Source organism: Pseudophryne corroboree, chromosome 6, assembly GCF_028390025.1.
Source record: "Pseudophryne corroboree isolate aPseCor3 chromosome 6, aPseCor3.hap2, whole genome shotgun sequence".
NCBI lineage: Eukaryota > Metazoa > Chordata > Amphibia > Anura > Myobatrachidae > Pseudophryne > Pseudophryne corroboree.
Window position 1 is genome coordinate 530,145,408 of NC_086449.1, and position 19,956 is coordinate 530,165,363.

Consider the following 19,956-nt stretch of genomic DNA (forward strand, 5'->3'; position numbering starts at 1 on the left):
TTTCTCATGGTCTGAGAGTCCTTCCTTTGCAGTTTGGCAAACTCCAGGTGGGCTGCCATGTGCTTTTTTACTAAGGAGTGGCTTCCGTCTGCCCACTCTACCATACAGGCATGATTAGTGGATTGCTGCAGAGATGGTTGTCCTTCTGGAAGGTTCTCCTCTCTCCACAGAGGAATGCTGTAGCTCTGACAGAGTGACCATCGGGTTCTTGGTCACCTCCCTGACTAGGGCCCTTCTCCCCCGATCACTTAGTTTAGATGGCTGGCCAGCTCTAGGAAGAGTCCTGGTAGTTCCGAACTTCTTCCATTTACGGATGATGGAGGCCACTGTGCTCATTGGGACCTTCAAAGCAGCAGATATTTTTCTGTACCCTTCCCCAGATTTGTGCCTTGAGACAATCCTGTCTCGAAGGGCTACAGACAATTCCTTTGACTTCATGCTTGGTTTGTGCTCAGTCATGCACTGTCAAGTGTGGACCTTATATAGACAGATGTGTGTCTTTCCAAATCATGTCCATTCACCTAAATTTACCACAGGTGGACTCCAATGAAACTGTAGGAACATCTCAAGGATAATCAATCATAACAGGATGCACCTAAACTCAATTTTGAGTATCATGGCAAAGGCTGTGAATACTTATGTACATGTGATTTCTTAGTTTTTTATTTTTAATAAATTTGCAAAAATCTCAAAAAAACTTGTCACGTCATTATGGGGTATTGTGTTTAGAATTTTGAGGGACAAAATTAATTTATTCCATTTTGGAATAGGGCTGTAACATAACAAAATGTGGAAAAAGTGAAGCGCTGTGAATACTTTCTGGATGCACTGTATAATACTGATATAGTGAATCTATTACAATGCAACCATTTACCTTTGCTTTATGCGTCTGGAAATCCATTACAAGTTAGTGTTTACCTATAGGATAGCCATATAGCATACTCTTAAGAGCCGTATTCACGGCCCGATTTGGGGAGAGATGTGTGCTGAGCGAAGCGCCCAGCACACATCTCTCCCCCCGCTCAGCACAGCGCGATGTGTGCCGAGCGTGCAGGGGTGGATGGGGGGGCCGGGCCGCTCATTTCACCCAACGGGTGAAATGAGCGACGTGCTAGATTGAGCCTGCATGCAGGCCAATCTAGCACCAGCGATAGCGATGCACGGGGCCGCGCATCGCTATCACTGTGGGGGTACACACGGACAGATCTAGTCAGATTGCTTAGATTTTAAGCAGCGATCGCTCTGTGAGTACCCCCCTTTACATGTACTTACAGCAATCTGTGCAATAGACAGTTGAGTCATTTGATCTGGGAGGTTAATGCACATTCTGTGCCTGTGTATTATTATGTAGACTAAAGATAATTAGGCATTTCAGTTGAGACCTTAAGCATTTTTATAAAGAATGGTGGAAAGCACAAGCATGCCAATTAATATTCTGAAAGGACATGTATCTGACGTGGATAAATATGCAGTCTGCATAGCTGAAATGTTTGTGTATTCAGAAATGTGTAATGCACACTCATTATTACTTTGCCCTAGGTACCTGAAGTATTTTAACTCTATGCAAATATTGAATGCAGCAGTCAAACAACTGTGGATGTAACTATAGCTACTGTGCAGAAATAAATGGTTAATGTACTAGCAATGTTCTGTGAAAATTCCTAAACTTCAACACAGCATGGTTGAGCTAATTGCAAAAACTGTGAGCCAAGATGACGTTCATAGTTTTGAGCGGCACATGAGTTGCCATATCATCAGACTTGTCATTGCCTTATTGTGAAGCTTCAAGGAAGGCACAATACACACTACCAGTGTCTGATATGTCATTTTTTTTTTTTTTTCAAATTGTTTTAAAAACTTCTTTGTATCGCTGAAATAGTTCATTTGTCTATACATTTTGCTTCCTCACTATATATTTTTAGACATTTAGTGATTTCATTATTTTATATCTAAAAGAGGAACAGCAACTAAAATGTAATATATATCCAACAACTCCCTTCTCCCCAACTAACAGAACTGTAGTTTTGTAGAACGTATCCTTTAGAGAGCTACAGCAATGACTCCCAAGAATAGGGAATGCCTCTATAGTAGCAGACCCTCCTACATGACCCGCCCCACTAGGTACAAAATGCTCTGTTTCTGGACTTCCCTCTTAATTTATTTATGATTTCCATCACCTGTGTTGAACTAGTTAAATGATAAGAAAGCTGTTTCTTCACAGGTGATGGCAATCATAAATTAAGAGGGAAGTCCAGAAACAGAGCATTTTGTACCTAGTGGGGCGGGTCATGTTGGAGGGTATGTAGTAGGGCACAGGTTCTCAAACTCGGTCCTCAGGACCCCACACAGTGCATGTTTTGCAGGTCTCCTCACAGAATCATAAGTGAAATAATTAGCTCCACCTTTGGACCTTTTAAAATGGGTCAGTGATTAATTAATACACCTGTGCACTTGCTAGGTTACCTGCAAAACATGCACTGTGTGGGGTCCTGAGTACAGAGTTTGAGAACCCCTGTAGTAGGGTGTCCATGTACAGGTGTTAGCTGGTCAGAGCTTTGGCGTTGAGTTGCTACCGATCGGCAATGTAAAAACAAGAAGCAGCATGGAACCTCTGTGGCAGTGATAACACTGAACTATCATATTGATCTATAACAGTGATCCTCAAACTCAGTCCTCAGGATCTCAAAAAGTTCACATTTTCTAGGACACCTAGCAGGTGCACAGGTGTATTCATTACTCAATGACACACTTTAAAAGATCCACAGGGGGAGCTAATTATTTCACTTGAGATTCTGTGAGGAAACCTGGAAAACATGAACAGTTTGAAATGCTGAGGACCAAGTAGATATGAGACGAGGCCCTGGCCCACTAAGAGCATTAAGTGGCTGCTAGTAATGACATACAGTATGCCCTCCCACCCCAGCCATTGAACGTCAACAATAGGAGCTGAATGGAGGCGAGTATACCTTCTCCATCTACGGCTTTCACTTGATAAAGCTAAATATTTATCTTATATAAAACCCTTTATGAGGTCTAAGAACACTGTACGCTATTCACGTATGGAGTACCGTAAGGGTACGCACGTTGCGTAACAATCGCTTAGCCGTAGTCGAGACGCTCAAGCGTCACGTTCGCTCACGGCCAAGAGATCACAGGCAGGCACACTATTGGCTGCCGACTAACGTAATGATTCGCTATAGCGTAGCGGACGCTCGGGACCACGAGGAGATCACCAGCGGCGCTGACGCTCACAATGTTAAACCTTTATATCTAAACCATAAATAATGTATTATGCTGTAAAACCTTAGTGTAGAGATAGGGTGTAGATGCAACCTTGTGTAGCCTGATTATCTTAAAAGCTGTTCGAGCGTCACCGACGCTCTGAAAATACTTAACACTCTAAGAAATACACAGATACCTGGGCTTAGGGTCCAACGCCTTATATATATATTATGAATGTTATACTTGCAAAAGAATTAATACAATACAAGTCATACACTACAATATAACATAGACTAACTAACCAGATAACTACACAGGAAATATATTACAATACAATTACGTTTTAAGGGAAAATAAGAGAGAAAGAGGAGAAGAGAGAGAGAGAGAGAGAGAGAGAGAGAGAGATGGCTCACAATGACAATAAGACAATATGATTGCGGAGAAAAACTTACGCACAAAGGGGAACGATCGCATGCGCCTCTGGACATCCAGCTCCCGATTATCAGCAATGAGAACCGTTGAAGAGTGAGCTGGATGTGATCGGCTTGTCTATTTATGCCCCACACACAATACAATTCAATGGTCCCTACAATCTCATTGTTCATTGGACACAGGAATTCCTCCTCGCATTATAACAAAAGGTCATAGGTTGATTCATACAGGTGGGCTGTAACAATTTCCAACTGCTCAGGTGGGTGGGAAACTAGGTTTCCCGCCGCATGGATAAGTAAGTGCAAACAATAGTAAATGGACATAAACTTCTTATGTCCATAACTATTCGCACGAGCGATTAATTCGCTTCAAACCAACACCGGAATATTGCTAATTAAATACTCTTCCGATGGATACTAAACACCACTGTATTACTCCTGTCTGACCCTTCGTATCAAACAAAGAGGGATTTCTCTGTCCATGAACATTCTACATTAACCAAACTTTCAGATTCTATCAAAGGGACCATAATCTACAAAATACATTATATGGTGAAAATATGTAACGAACGAGTCGCCCGCTAGACGCATACAATCTCTACCGTAAATGCGCATATCGTGCGCCTGCGGGTGCACGCGACTGCGTGTATGCGCACGCACGGGAGAGTGTACGCACGCGCCGAGCGGACATGTATGAGGTGCAAATATGGCAGTGTGCATAGTGATATTTTTCTGACTTTGACACACTGATAGCCTTCTCCCAGACACCAGTGTTTTAAGCAATGGTTGCACACATGGTGGTATGCACTGCAGAGCCCTTCCCTGTTCGCTGGCTTTGCCTGGCAGGGAGGCTGAGGGGAGGGTTGAGATCTTGGCAGATCCCTCCCCTGTTTTTCTGCTGTGCCCATCAGGGAGGCTGAGAAGTGGGTCGGGATATTTGCAGATCCCTCCTTCGTTCTCCTGTCAGCTTGGCCCCGCAGTGAGTCTGAGAAGTGGGTCGAGATTTCTGAAGATCCCTCTTCCATTCTCCTTCTCTGCCTGTCTTTCCCCCAGCACAGCTGACATCAGGGAGTTGCACTGCACGGGAGTCATCCTGATGGCAAGCTGCACTCCCTCCAGCATACTGCGATCCCACTACTACTGTAGGGTTGGTAATGGAATCTCGGTGGCCGGGATCCAGGCCCCTACTGTGCATGTCTAATGCGTTATTATTCGGTGCATGTGCAGTTACATGTGAAGACATATGCGGACGACAATGAGGACTTTTTTATGTAACGGGTATTTATTTGCCAGGATTATTTGCAAAAGCTGCTCCAGCACGCCTTCATTAATACATTACACTGATAACAGCGTAAATCACAATACGATATATATATGGGGATTTTATCCCATGGAAATCGCATTGATTTCCCAAATTATTATAAATATGTCCCCAAGTGATTACTGGCTCATGACGGGATCCTTAATCCTCTCCACATATATTCCCATGGCATTGGGTGCTACTCCAAACTGAATTCTGCTACACTGACCAAATCTTAATTCTATATGCCACTGCCAAAATGCACACCATCTTAAACCATAGATTCAGTTCCTGTTTTGACGTCACGAACACCACGCCCTGCGTTTGCCCTGCCACGCCTGCATTTTTCCTGGCACGCCTGCGTTTTTCCGAACACTCCCTGAAAACGGTCAGTTGACACCCAGAAACGCCCTCTTCCTGTCAATCACTCTGCGGCCAGCAGTGCGACTGAAAAGCTTCGCTAGACCTTGTGTGAAACATCGTTCGTTGTAATAGTACGACGCGTGTGCGCATTGCGCCGCATACGCATGAACAGAAGTGCCAATTTTTTGCCTGATCGCTGCGCAGCGAACGAAAGCAGCTAGCGATCAACTCGGAATGACCACCATATTGTTTCACACACAATGTTATTCAAAATATTGTATAAATTTAAGCTAAAAGCTATGTGTATACGGTGCATTTCTTGTTTATACTTGGCTCCCATCCCCAAACTATCTCATTATGGTATGCAAATATTACAAAATATGGAAAAATACTAAATACTTCTGGTCCCAAGCATTTGGTTATGGGAGACTCAAGCTGTACATGAATTCAGTCTGAATTACAATATGCTGCAGTAATTGGTTGGTTCCCTACATACAGCTTTTTAAAGCAAATATTCCCCAAAGTGTAGTAGCTTTTAGTCACCAATGAAAATCACTTTTCATGAGTTGCATAGCATACCTCCCAACCTTCCTGCAGAACAGTTTGAGGGGGCTCTCCGACCACCCTGGTATGAGGAACTGTCTGTCTGGCTGTCCTGATTGGTGGGAGAGATGTCCCCTGCAGCACACAGCAGAATCAGGTCTCTTCAGTGCATGTGGAAGTAAAATGGTGTATGTGTAGGGTGAGGAGAGTTAGTATGCCCTCAGTGCATGGCTATGAAGCCAAGCCCCCAGCATGCCACAGCCATATCCCAGTATTTGCAGATATAGGAAGGTACTGTATGGATTAGGGAGGGGAACTACATCAAAAGTGTGGTCACAAAAAAACATTATTATAGTATTGTGCTCTACCATAATCGCGTAATAATGTATAGAAAATAAATTAAACCTGAAGTGATCTTTTTATTTATTTATTTAATATTATTAATCACCTTTTCTGTAATACCGATTTCACAGTCTGGTACCATGTGATTGTTGCATATAATAGTACAGGTTGCCTAGGAATTCAGAATCTAAAGAAGGGAAGGGTTTGGGTGGTAAGGGAGGGAGGGAGGGAGGAACTAAAGAGGTTGTTTTTGTTATTTTCTTGTTTATATATCATTTTATGATTATGTGTAATATATAAAAGTTTTGGTTTGGTTTATTTCTTGTTCAGAACTACATATGGAATATGCTGTTACCTTAATATTTATTTGAAATTGTAAAAATGTAAATATGTTGTTGCAATTTTAAATAAAAAACATTCCCTGTTACGCTGCAAATTTACAACATGATTTATTTGAGATGCAAAGTTACTTGCTTTTTTTGCTTTGCCCCCAATTCCGAATCAGTACCCTTTTAGAACAATGCATCAGGTAGGTGTTCAATTCATGTATTGTAACAGTTTCATTTTCTGAAATGATCTCATGACGAGTATGGAGAATTATAAATCACAGTCTGTAACTTTCTTTTATTTCAGGGATTAGCAGCATGACTGCAATCGGATCTCATTGTGATAAAGCATGTAATCCACGAATGGGCAATTTAGCTATTGGCCGAAACTTATGGACAAGCACAACCTGCGGTTCTAATAGCACAGAACTATACTGTACATATAGTAGAAATCACGATCTACTCTGCACCGAGCCAAAGTGTGAAAAATGCAATGCTGCAGTTCCCCGACTTTCACATCCATCTTCTTCAATGGCAGACTCAACTTTCAAAATGCCACGCACGTGGTGGCAATCAGCTAGGGACACGCAGCGGGAAGTTATACAATTAAATTTGGAAGATGCCTTTTACTTTACTCACTTGATCATGGTATTTAGATCTCCTAGACCTGCAGCTATGATTCTGGAGAGGTCACAGGATTTTGGCTTCACTTGGCGTCCATATAAATACTTCTCCCCAAACTGTACTGCAAGCTTTCAACTTGAGGATGACATTAATGAGAAAGGAGCTCTCTGCACATCACGATACTCACAAGCTGTACCCTGTAGTGGAGGGGAGGTAAGTGTTATTTGCATAACAGTATTTCACCATCCTTGTTGCCATTTTATATAATGAGATCAGATTGTAATTAGGTATCATAAAGCCTTGTACACTATGCAATGGTTGGTCAAGTAAGTGAAACTAAATCTCACTATGCAGGAGCAACTTAAGGGCCCTACAGACTGGGTGACCCGCCGCTGAGCTGCCCGACCGCCGATATGGCAGATAGGTGACCCGGCGCCGGGGGAGTGAAGTTTCTTCACTCCCCCCGTCACCCGGCGCCATAGCTATGCATGCTAATATGGGAAATCTCGTCCATATTGGCCTGCATGCATAAGCAATGGGGCACCAACGATTAACGAGCGTGGGGCCGCGCATTGTTAATCGTTGGTGCCTACACACTGCACGATATGAACGAGAACGTTCATATCTTGCATTGAGATCTGCCAGTGTGTAGGGCCCATTAGTGCCTGCTGACATTAAATGATGTTCATCTGTAACATGTAACTAGACAGATATTAGAGGAAGGATTTACATTCTGTAGGAGGCAGCGGCGTTTTAAGAGAGGAGGAGGCCCGGGTGCAGCCTCCTCCGTTCGGGCCCCCTCCTCTCTGACGGCAGCGCTGAGAGTCTGAGCACTAGAGCGCTCAGACTCTACTGTGCATGCGCAGATCTCCGGGACAATGGCGCGGCGGCCATTTTCCCTGAGATTTCTCTACTGCACATGTGCAGAATTCCGTGAAAATGGCCACTGAGCCATTTTCACGGAGTTTTAACACCGCCGTGGACGTCGCCGCGGGACTCCGGAGGGGTGAGTATACAGAAAATGGGTGCAGCGTCTCTGGGGCCCGTGTGCACCGCACACACTGCACCCATTATAGAAACACCAGTGGTAGGAGGTAATACTTGCTTATTAATGCACTGCAGGCAGTCTATAGCGAGCATAGGAAACCATTACAGTAACAGTAAGCTTTGAGTAGATGGAAACGTTGCTTCCTGAATATTAGCAAGTTAAAAAGTCATGTGACAAAATCTTATATCTGTACCACATGTGGGAGGTAGAAGAGCAGCGGAATAAAATTATCCGATTAGAATAAATTCCTCCTACAATAATTTAACAGAAGCTCGGCCAGTTAAGGAGATGAGGAAAGTCAGCATCATTTTTCTGGTATTAGTCATATTATATTACAGAAGCTATCTGCAAGGTTATCAAGACAGATTTCATTGGGACAGAGGCCAATTTTCTTACAAAGCGAGCTGTCTACCAGATAACAATGGCACTTTTAGGGTGAATGCTGTCTGTATTAACTGCAGATTAGATAATTCATGTTTCCTAGTGCTTAGAATGAAAGGCCTATAAATTTAGCGGATTGCAGAAGTAAATATTTACCTTACAGTCTGGAACAGATTCTGAAAAAGTCTGTAACAATATCTTCCCCCTAGCCACCATGATATTGGTAAGGTAAGTGTTCTTCTTTATCATGCTGTACAATTATTTATTATTTCCAAGGTCCATAACATAAAAATATTTACAGTTTTATTTACCGCTGCACACACCTGCCTATATGTATTATTGCAGTACATCTGTCATTAAAAATAAACAGTATTTAGGAGTCATATCTGCTGTCTCAAGTTATGCAGGCCATACTGTACATCATGTGGGCGATTCCCCGGGTATGATTTTTGAGGAATAACGTCATGTTAGAGATCCCTGATTTGCCAATCCTGAGAAGTTTTTGTCCAGAATCAGCGAATCGAGATAGTTGAATTTAGGTATAACAAAATATAATACCTATATATAAATGTATTCAAGTTACAGTTATATAATGAATATGGTTTTAAAGTACAGATTATCACTTCCAAATTGGAGGAGGAGGTTAGGAATTTCAGCTGTTTAACAGGGCAGTTTCTACAGACGGGTGCTCTGTGCAGCTGCACGGGGCGCCCGCCACGACCTCTGCTGGCTGCTGCTGCCTGCTGTGTCATGTTCCCCTCCTCCCACCCACAGTACTCTGCGCACTGGGCAGGGTTTCGCAAAATGATGTGGTTGCCACAAGGTCACGTTGGGAGTGTGCTCTTAATAAAGGGGATGCCATGGAGGAGCGGGTGGGCACTATTTCAGATGCAGAACAAGAGGACCCAGCACAGGACCCAGGCTCGGAGAGAGAGAGGCAGAGACGACCCCTAGGGAAGAAGGAGAAGGCAGGTGATGCCTCAATTCAGTGAGTGACTCAGCACTTAGTCTATCCACAGACTGGGCATTACTGTGAGGGTCAAAATATGGTGCAAGGAGCATTACTGTATGGGGCAAAATATGGTGCAAGGGGCATTACTGTGTGTGGTATATGGTGCTGCAAGGGGCATTACTGTGTATGGCATAATGTGCTGCAAGGGGCATTGTGGTATTGGGCATAATATCGTGCAAAGAGCATTATGATGTGAGGCATAATATGTTGCAATGGGCATTACTGTATATGGCGTAATATGGTGCAAGGGGCATTACTGTGTGGGGCAAAATATAGTACAAGGAGCATTACTGTGTGGGGCAAAATTTGGTGCAAGGTGCATTACTGTATGGGGCAAAATATGGTGCAATGGGCATTACTGTATATGGCGTAATATGGTGCAAGGGGCATTACTGTGTGGGGCAAAATATAGTACAAGGGGCATTACTGTGTGGGGCAAGATATGGTGCAAGGGGCATTACTGTGTGGGGCATAATATGTTGCAATGGGCATTACTGTGTATGGCGTAATATGGTGCAAGGAGCATTACTGTGTGGGGCAAAATATAGTACAAGGGGCATTACTGTGTGGGCAAAATATGGTGCAAGGGGCATTACTGTGTGGGGCCTAATTTGGTGCAAGGGGCATTGCTGTGTGAGGCAAAATATGGTACAAGGGGCATTACTGTGTATGGCATAATGTGCTGCAAGTGGCATTACTGTGTGGGACATAATGTGCTGCAAGCGGTATTAAGGTGTGGGACATAATGTGCTGCAAAGGGCATTACAGTATGGGGCATAATATGGTGCAAGGGGCATTACTATAAGGAGGATAAATAGTGAATAATGTAATGGGCATGAATTAGCAATTAATTTTGTCCTGTGGTGGCCAATATCTGCTGTACAAGGTACAAAACTGGGGTGTAAGGTAGTCTTTTCCTGCAAGGCCACACCTATTGCAACAAGCCCATGCCCCCTTTTGGAAGCGCGCGCACTAATGTTTTATTTTTAGAATGACAATCGGGGAGGACACACATTTTTTTTACTGTTCCCACTGGGAGCTTAATTGTCTAGAAACAGCCATGCTGTAAACCACTTAACTGACAATTTTTCCCTTCAAAAGCGTTAACAATATTGTTTTTTAAAATTTATTTTATTTAATAAAGTTGAAAAAGTATTTTTAAAAATATTTAAACATTATATTATGCACATCTGCAGAACGGATCTCCTTGTCAAAAACAGGGGGACAGGGTGGGACAGCGCAGTCGCATGAGATCTGACCATGCCAGTTAAGTGTTTATGTAGCCGCCTCCTTTTCAAGGGACCAAAAGTAATTGGACAATTGACTCAAAAGCTGTTTCATGGACAAGTCTGGGCTATTCCTTCATTATTTATTTATTTATTATCAGGCAAAGAATGGAGTTGATTCAAAATGTGGCATTTGCGTTTGGAAGCGGTTTGCTCTGAACCCACAACATGCAGTCAAAGGGCCTGTCAGTGCAAGTGACACAGACCATGCGTAGGCTGCAAACACAGAAAAAAAATCCATCAGAGATAGTGAGAACCTAAGGAATACCCAAAGCAGCAGTTTGTTGCATTCTGAGAAAAAAGAACACGCTGGTGAGCTCAGCCACTCAAAAGGATGGATGTCCACAGACGACAACAGTGGTGGATGATCGCAGGAACCTTTCTATGTGAAAGAAAAAACTCTTCACAACATCCAGTCAAGTAAATTTATTATTATTTATTTATTAGCAGTTTCTTATATAGCGCAGCATATTCCGTTGCGCTTTACAATTAGAACAACAATTATAGAACAAAACTGGGCAAAGACAGACAGACAGACAGACAGAGGTAGGAAGGCCCTGCTCGCAAGCTTACAATCTATAGGGAAATAGGCATTGATACACAAGGATAGATGCTACCTGTCACATAATGGTTCCCCAGGTTGCTAGGTTCTTATATGATATGATCACCCAGCAATGTTGGAAGACAAAATGTGAGTTTATGTGGACTGTACAGAGGGGATGTAACTTGATAAGGAAGCTGTGAAGGTTATGTGTGTGGGTCTGAAATTTGGTAGGCTTGTCTGAAGAGATGAGTTTTCAGAGAACGTTTAAAGGTTTGGAGACTAGAGGAGAGTCTTATTGTGCGTGGGAGTGCATTCCACAGAGTGGGTGAAGCCCGGGTAAAGTCCTGTAATTTTGAGTGGGAACAGGTAATGCAGGGGTAAAGAACACTCTTCAGGGGGTAGGTATATAATTTTCCATGTCTACACAAGACTTCACAAGAGCAAATACAGAGGGCACTGGGTCACTAGTATTTTTTGATGGTGTGACAGAAGACAGAAGCAGCTGGATGAATGCTGAAGTATATATGGATGTACCTTTAGCTCAGATTCAGCCAAATTCAGCAAAGTTGATTGGATGGTGCATAACAGTAGACTGAGACGTATAATGATCCAAAACATACTGTGAAAGCAAACCAAGACATTTTAAAGGCAAATAGTGAAATGTTCTGCAATGGCCAAGTCAGTCATCTGATCACAACCTGATTGAGCAGTCATTTAATTTGCTGAAGACAAAACTATAGGTAGAAATACCCACAAACTACAACTGAAGACAGCTGCAGTAAAGGTCTGGCAAAGCATAACAAACAAGAAAACCCAGCATTTGGGGATGCCCATTGGTTCCAGACTCCAGGCAGTCATTGCCTGCAAAGGATTCTGAACAAATGATTAAAAATAAACATTTTATTTATGATTATGTTAATTTGCCCAATTACATTTGAGCTCCTTAAAACAAGGGTTGTCATTTCTAAATGTTTCATACAATATTTTTGCTCCACCCTTTGAATTAAAGCTGAAAGTCTGCACTTCAATTGCATCTCCATTGTTTAATTTCAAATCAGTTGTAGAGGTGTACCCCAAGTAGCTGTAAAATCAATTGAACAATTAGGTGTATCTGCTAAATTATTGGCATGAGCCAAAAAGACACATATAATGTTTATATTGGGTCATACTTGCCGACATTCTGGCTGCTCTCTCCAGGAGAGAGCAGCCAGGTCGGCTCAGCAGGGGGGCAGGGGAGGGCTGTGACGTGGGGAGGAGGTGGACCAGAGGCGGGACGGGGGTGGAGCAGGGGCGGGCCGGGGGCGGAGTTTCGGTGGCACATCCTTTAAGCCATGCCCCCCGCTCTGTAATGCCGTGATCCCTGGCATTACGCTGCAGGGGGCGTGGCTATGATGACGCGATTCAGCAAGAATCGCGTCATCAACTGCCCGGACCGCCCACTTTACACACTAAGTGGGCGGACGGGCAGGGGGACCCCTGATTCAGGGAGACTTGCCTGCTCTTCCGGGGGGCCGGGAGGGTCACCCGATTTTCGGGAGCCTCCCGGCCATTCCGGGAGAGTAGGCAAGTATGTATTGGGTCAGTATTTAACAGATAGGTAGCACACACTCATGGTGCAAGTGGAAGTGATGTCATTCTTATAAAAGTTCCAAGCTACAACCATAAAGATGGGGAGGCTACTGCATTACGCAAAGCTTGGTGCTGGAAAGTAGTGCAAGCAGTGCAAGAAAATGTAAAAGGACTATGGACATTTGTGTTTTTAAACACATCCCCATGTATAGAACTATAGAACGGGTGTAGTATGTTATGCCGGCGGTCGGGCTCCCGGCGGCCAGCATACTGGCACTGGAATCCCGACCGCCGGCATACTGACAGCTGGGCGAGCGGAAATGAGCCTCTTTCGGGCTCACTGCGCTCACCACGCTGCGGGCACGGTGGCGTGCTACGCGAACCACGCTATCTATTCTCCCTCCAGGGGGGTCGTGGACCCCCAAGAGGGAGAAAAGCTGTCGGTATGCCAGTGGTCGGGATTCCGGCACCGGTATGCTGGTCGGCGGGAGCCCGGCCGCCGGCAAACTGAAGACCACCCCTATAGAACATCATTACTATGCTGGTGATGTTCATACATTGGCAAGGGTCCTCAAAACAATCTTTGATAAATAATTGCTGGCATCAAAATAAAAATGTATAGATTGGGGCGTGGCTTGGCGAGCTGAGGAGAGGACGTGCTCGGGTAGTGCTCCTCTGTAAAACGGCGGCCTTTCCCCCTGATTTGCGGTGCTACAAGCCCACTCTCCTTCCCAGTGAGCTGTATTGTTGGTCCCCCTGCCCTGGTCGTGTACCCTGAACGGCCGCTGAGCCGGCGGAAGCGGCCGCTTCACCCAGCAGTCTGCGGCCTAGACAGCCCCCGGAAGCCGGGACCTGGAGTTTCGGGTGCGGCCGGACGACGGGCTCCGTGGCGTGCACATCACGGCGGACGCTTCTAACAGCGCCCCATCCCGCAGGCAGATACCACGGACCCCGCGATTGACAGTGAGACCGGAGGGCACCTCGAAGAACTCCTGCAAACACAGGGAAATACAGGTACATACCCTCCTGGTGCCCCAGGTCCTCACCGCGGCGGCCATCTTGCCTGGCTCCCTTTAAACTGTGGGACTGCCTTCTGGCTGTAGCACTAAGGGGTGACTCTGTGGAGTGGTGCTGCCAAAGCCTGCACCCTGCACTGACACCTTTGCTTGATATAGTGGGTCACACTCCTGCTGTCTCACAACACCCATTAGGCAGGATAGACCCATTTGCAAACCCTGTGCTGCAGCTTTTACAGGACACTCCCTTTGGTGGCCACCCTGGGAAAATCCATCTGAGATGTTCATCGCTGTTCAAATATAAGAAACCGGTGCTATACCGTTGTTTCCTGATGAATGCTTTTCTAACCCGCTGAGACGTCCCAGCGGTCTTGTGCTATGGTTGTGTGCTACGTTAGACTACCGCTACCATTGATACCGGAATGAACTGCTGATGCCACCCCACAGAGAGCTACACCGCTGAAGGCATCCTTTTGTGAGTTATGCAAATTTAGTTCACCTCGTTATCCTGACCTTAGTGAATCTAAGCTCCTCGATGCTGATTGAGTGATGCCCAGGAACAAGAAATCTTCTCAAAAGACCGGTACATCAACTCCACGAGGGACCATGTCGCAGTCCGCTATGAGACCATTCTTACAACCCACCTCACCGGCATTTACAGAAAACCCTTCTGCTTCAAACCCTCCCCTCTCCCCGCCTGCCCCTCATCCATCCCCTTCAGGTGCGGATGTATCACATATCTGCCCTCCAGGAGGTGGGGATTTACAAGATATCTTGGCCTATATGAAAAATCTACCCACTAAACAAGATCTACAAGATACTGTGAGACGTGAACTGGCTACCATGAGACAGGACATTTCCCATATCTCCGATCGGATGCCGAATCTGGAGGATCACCAGGCTTCATCCGACACGTTCCTGAAGTCATTGACGAATGTCATTGAAGCTCAGTCGACAGAGATCCGCTCTCTCCAAACACGGTTAACAGATTTGGATAACAGAGGGAGGAGAAATAACATCCGTGTACGGGGTTTGCCGGAAGACGTCCCTCAAACAGGCTTGATTGATGCTCTTACAAAAATCTTTAACGAGATATTGGGTAATGATCCTAACGACACTATCACCTTCGACAGGCCCCATCGTGCTCTGAAACCAAGAGGTCTCTCCGCTGACAGACCACGTGATGTCATCTGCAGATTGCATTATTTTTCTCAGAAAGACGACATTATGCGCAAGGTACGCCAACTCGACGGAGTCGATTTTAACGGTTCAATGATCCATATCTACCAAGACTTGTCCTGGCACACCCTCCATCAGCGGAAAGCCCTCAAGCCCCTAACGGATGAGCTCCGTGAACGCCAATTGAAATACCGTTGGGGCTTTCCCTTCAATCTCCAAGTCTCCTCTTCGGGGAAAACCCATATTCTCAACTCCCACTCTGATCTCCCTATGTTCTGTAATGGTCTTGGACTACCGAAACTTGACTTACGCGACTGGGACTTCCCTACTCCAGCATTGCCATCTCTCCCATCCCTGAATACTGGAATCCCCTGGCAGGAGGTACGGCACGCCGGGAGGAAAAGTACAGAAGACTCCCCCTCTGATAATGACTCAAACGCTACCTGATTGATAACCTGTGATCATTTGCTTGTTCATGTTCTTCTTAAATTATCTCTCTAGGTTACAGTGTGATACTATTACTAACCGCTGATGAGTCTTAATCCAATATCTTGCTGTCACTGGGGCTATGTCCCTCCCATTATATATTAGGCTGTTGATTGTCAGCTCCTGTTTCTCGACTATGAGATTTCTTTCATCCTACCATTTGAAAATTTCTTCATGTTAACGAGGTTTACAGTTAGTTAAAACTATGTATGTGTAATGATTATTGCATTATTTTTTCCCATTTCTCAATATGCCTCTGGCGGTGGCTCCCTCACTCGCCCCTTACCCGCTCCTGGCTGTTTTGCCTCTTGGGTTTCTGATCCTTAGATGGATCAGCTACCCCATTGCGGGTTTTTTTACTGTTATTGTTGTTTTTTTCTACTTGCTCTGTTTCTTTCTCCTTCCTCCCTGTTCCTTTCTCTTTCCTCTTTTTGACCATTCCGGGCCCACCGCTTTCTACTATGACTTATGCCTCCCATGACATCCCCTGGTAGACTCATAATATCATCGATCAACGCGAAGGGCCTTAATGTACCGGAGAAAAGGGCCTCCCTTTTACGGTCTCTCTGGGCCGATAGAGTAGATGTCGCATTGGTCCAAGAAACGCATTTTAGAATCTCAGCTCGTAGCCCCTCCCTGACTAACTATCGTTTCCCCCAGGCCTTTTATAATAACAACCCAGACTCTAAATCAAAAGGTGTAGTGATATTATTCTCTAGGACCCTTCAGCTGTCTGACATATCAGTTCATAAGCCGATTCCGGGTCGGCTTCTGGTAGTGCGTTGTAAAATATGTATGTGCCCTTACACATTTGTTGCACTTTATGCCCCAAATAGGGACCAGGTTCCATTCTTTCGTTCCGCCCTTTCCCAAATAGAACCTCTTCTATCGGGTGTTGTTGTTTTGGGGGGTGATTTGAATTGGATAATGGATCCATTCTTAGACTCTTCTTCGAATGCTCCCCGGACCTCCCAACGCCAGTACCGACAAGTGAGAAGACTGTTCCACGATCTCCAGCTGGCTGACTCCTGGAGGGTCCTTCACCCCTCCGATAGAGACTACTCATTCTATTCACCCCCTCACAAAGCTTACTCTCATCTTGATTACCTATTCCTTAGTTACAGACATCTCTCCTTACTGATAGATTCTTCCATTGGCTCGATAACCTGGTCTGACCACGCTCCGGTGTCTATGACTCTTTTAACCCCCCAAACTACCCCAGGTCAATGGACCTGGCGTCTTAATGAATCCTTATTACAGGACCAATACTGCAGGGGAGAAATAGGCCCTGACTGAATTTTTCTCCATAAATGATACCGACAATGTCTTTAAGATTATCCTGTGGGAAGCGCATAAATGCACCATACGGGGTAAACTTATACAGTTGGGTACATTTATGAAAAAACAGAGGTCAGCACTAATCACCAAACTATTGCAGCGACTCCACTTTCTTGAATCCTCGCATAAAACGTCTCTGTCGGAGACCGATTACTTAGAACTACTTGACACGCGGACTCAACTAAAGAAATCCCTCACTGATATTATCCAGCTTTCAGTCCGTAAATGCAACTCCAAGTACTACCAGTGGGGCAATAAACCTGGTCGCCTCCTGGCCCAGGCACTTAAGGCCCAACGCTCTTCATTGTTTATAAATAGTGTGAAGGACCCCGGGGGCACTCTCCGTTTCAAAACCCCTGAAATAGCTGCATGCTTCAAACAGTATTATTCTCTTTTATATAACCTAGAGAACCGACCCGATGGCGCCACCCCTCTTTTTGACACTCTAAAGGCGAAGGCGTATTTAGAAAAGGTGTCTTATCCCGTCCTACCTCCTTCAGATAGGGAAGCTTTGGAATTACCTTTTACCTTGCAAGAGCTGGAAAGCGCTATGACCTCGACACCCTCTGGTAAGAGTCCAGGGCCGGACGGCTTCACGCTTACTTACTATAAACAATTTAAAAGTTTCCTTTCCCCTTATCTCCTCCAGGCCTTTAATTCCATCTCCTCAGATACCCATTTTTCAGGCCAGTCCTTAGAAGCCCACATTTCTGTTCTTCCTAAGCCCGGTAAAGACCCCTCGGTGTGCCCCAGTTATAGGCCCATATCTCTTCTAAATGTCGATGTCAAACTTTTCGCAAAACTGATGGCGAACAGACTGAATGTATTCCTGCCTTCTCTAATTCACAACGACCAGGTGGGCTTTGTCCCAAACCGTGAGGCTAAGGATAATACCACCAAGGTTTTGAGCCTAATACACATAGCGTCACAGGGTAACTCCCCCACTGTGTTGCTATCCACTGATGCCGAAAAGGCCTTTGATAGAGTCAGTTGGGGTTTTATGAGGTCTGTACTGGGGCACATCGGACTGGGCCTCCTAGCACTTGGTAGGAATATGGGACTTTATAGATCGCCCACAGCCCGGGTTCGAGTTAACGGTTCCTTATCCGATCCCCTCTCCATAGGTAATGGGACACGGCAGGGCTGCTCACTGTCCCCCTTACTCTTTGTCCTTTGTATTGAAGCTCTTGCTAGAGCTATCAGGGCCAATGATTGTATTACTGGTCTAAGAGTTGGTGATACAGAGCACAAACTTTCCCTGTTTGCAGACGATTTATTAGCTACAATAACGCACCCAGTTTCCTCCCTCCCCCATCTTATGAAGGAGCTGTCCAATTTCGGTTCACTTTCCAATTTTAAGATCAACATGTCCAAATCCTGCGCCTTGAACATTTCCACCCCTCCCGACACAGTGGCTAAACTTAAACAATCTTTCCCCTTTACATGGAATACCTCCCATTTGTCCTACTTGGGAATACAATTACCGAGTGATCTCTCCCGTCTGGTTTCATTGAATTTTGTGCCCCTTCTCCGAACTCTCAGGGCCGATTACAGTAGATGGTACCTCAAACCACTTTCCTGGCTGGGGAGGGTGAATGTTGTGAAGATGAATACTCTCCCTAAGCTACTCTATAAACTTCAGGCTCTTCCCATACGGATCCCAGACTCCTGGTTCAAGTCCATTCAACTCTTGATACAACAATTTGTATGGTCCCGGAAACGGCCTAGAATTAGTCGGTCCACTATGATTCGCTCCACCCGATGCGGTGGTTTCCAGCTACCTGATATCAGAGGCTATTATTGGGCAATCCTGCTTAATAGGGTCTTGGATTGGACGAGGAGTCGGGACACAAAGCAGTGGGTAGTTCTGGAGGGGCTTTATATGCAACAATACCCTGAGATCTTCCCTTGGCTCCCTTCCCTCCCCAAGCCTCCCTCCCCTCACCCAACTGTCACCGCGACCCTTTCCTTTTGGAAAAAAGCGCGCCGCTGGCCCTTCCTCTCTTCTGATTTCGGCCCGTTGGCCTCTTTTCTAGCCAACCCTGACGTTCTACCCGGCTTAACACTCTCTCACTTTTGCGATTGGGCTCTTGAAGGGCTCTTCAGGGTAGGCCAGCTGGCGATCTCCTCAGGAGTCAGACAGTTTTCGGAAGTGCGATCTAAATGGGAAATTCCACAACACGACTTTTGGAAATAATTTACAGCTTAGACATTTTTTGCATTCCAAACACAGATATCTTCTAGCCTCTAGGGAACTAACACCGTTTGAGAGACTGTGTGTCTCTACGTGTAACCCCCAGCACACTGTTTCCACACTTTACAAATTATTAGAGTCCCGGCGCTCAGGCGCCTCCACCTTACCAGTCAGCCTGGGAGAGAGACCTCGGGTTTCAACTATCAGACAAAGATTGGCGGATGATATTCTTCAAATCCCACAATAGTTCAGTCTGTATACAAGTTAGGGAAACCCAATATAAACTTTTAATGAGATGGTACAGACAACCCTCCCTCCTCAACTTCATGTACCCCGGAGTGACAGATAGATGCTGGAGATGTCTTAATACCACTGGTTCCCTACTGCACATCTGGTGGAATTGCTCCTTACTTCGGCCATACTGGGTTGATGTAATCTCTATTTCCCAAGACATACTTCATACCCCCGTCCCGTCCGACCCGGCCTTCTGGTTGCTTTCCCAGTCTTCTATGTCACTGGCTCAGTATAAAACATCACTACTCCGCCATCTGTCTACTGCAGCAAGGGCAGTTATTCCCACTCTATGGAGGTCATCATCACCACCCACAAGGAAAACATGGTTCACTAGAATTAACTATTATATGAATATGGAGAACATCCTCCTGGTCTCCAGAGATAAACTTCCAGAATTCATGGCCACTTGGTTACCTTGGATAGAATATACGTCCTCGAAAGAGTACAAAGACTACATC

The 19,956-nt window shown here is 45.2% G+C and overlaps 1 protein-coding gene and 1 long non-coding RNA gene across 10 annotated transcripts in view; one reads left to right on the top strand and one right to left on the bottom strand.

Moving 5' to 3' along the window:
- Positions 1-19,956, top strand: part of NTN4 (netrin 4) — a 233,671-nt gene that overhangs the window by 75,943 nt on the left and 137,772 nt on the right. For all 5 annotated transcript variants that reach the window (XM_063927591.1, XM_063927592.1, XM_063927593.1 and 2 more), the window contains exon 2: positions 6,835-7,364. In XM_063927591.1, coding sequence (XP_063783661.1) covers positions 6,846-7,364 — 519 coding nt within the window. In that variant the 5' untranslated portion in view covers positions 6,835-6,845. The remainder of the gene's footprint in view (positions 1-6,834; positions 7,365-19,956) is intronic.
- LOC134932819 (uncharacterized) overlaps positions 1-19,956 on the bottom strand; it is a 221,135-nt gene that overhangs the window by 49,511 nt on the left and 151,668 nt on the right. For all 5 annotated transcript variants that reach the window (XR_010179495.1, XR_010179490.1, XR_010179494.1 and 2 more), the window contains one exon: positions 7,167-7,348. This is a non-coding gene — a long non-coding RNA (uncharacterized LOC134932819). The remainder of the gene's footprint in view (positions 1-7,166; positions 7,349-19,956) is intronic.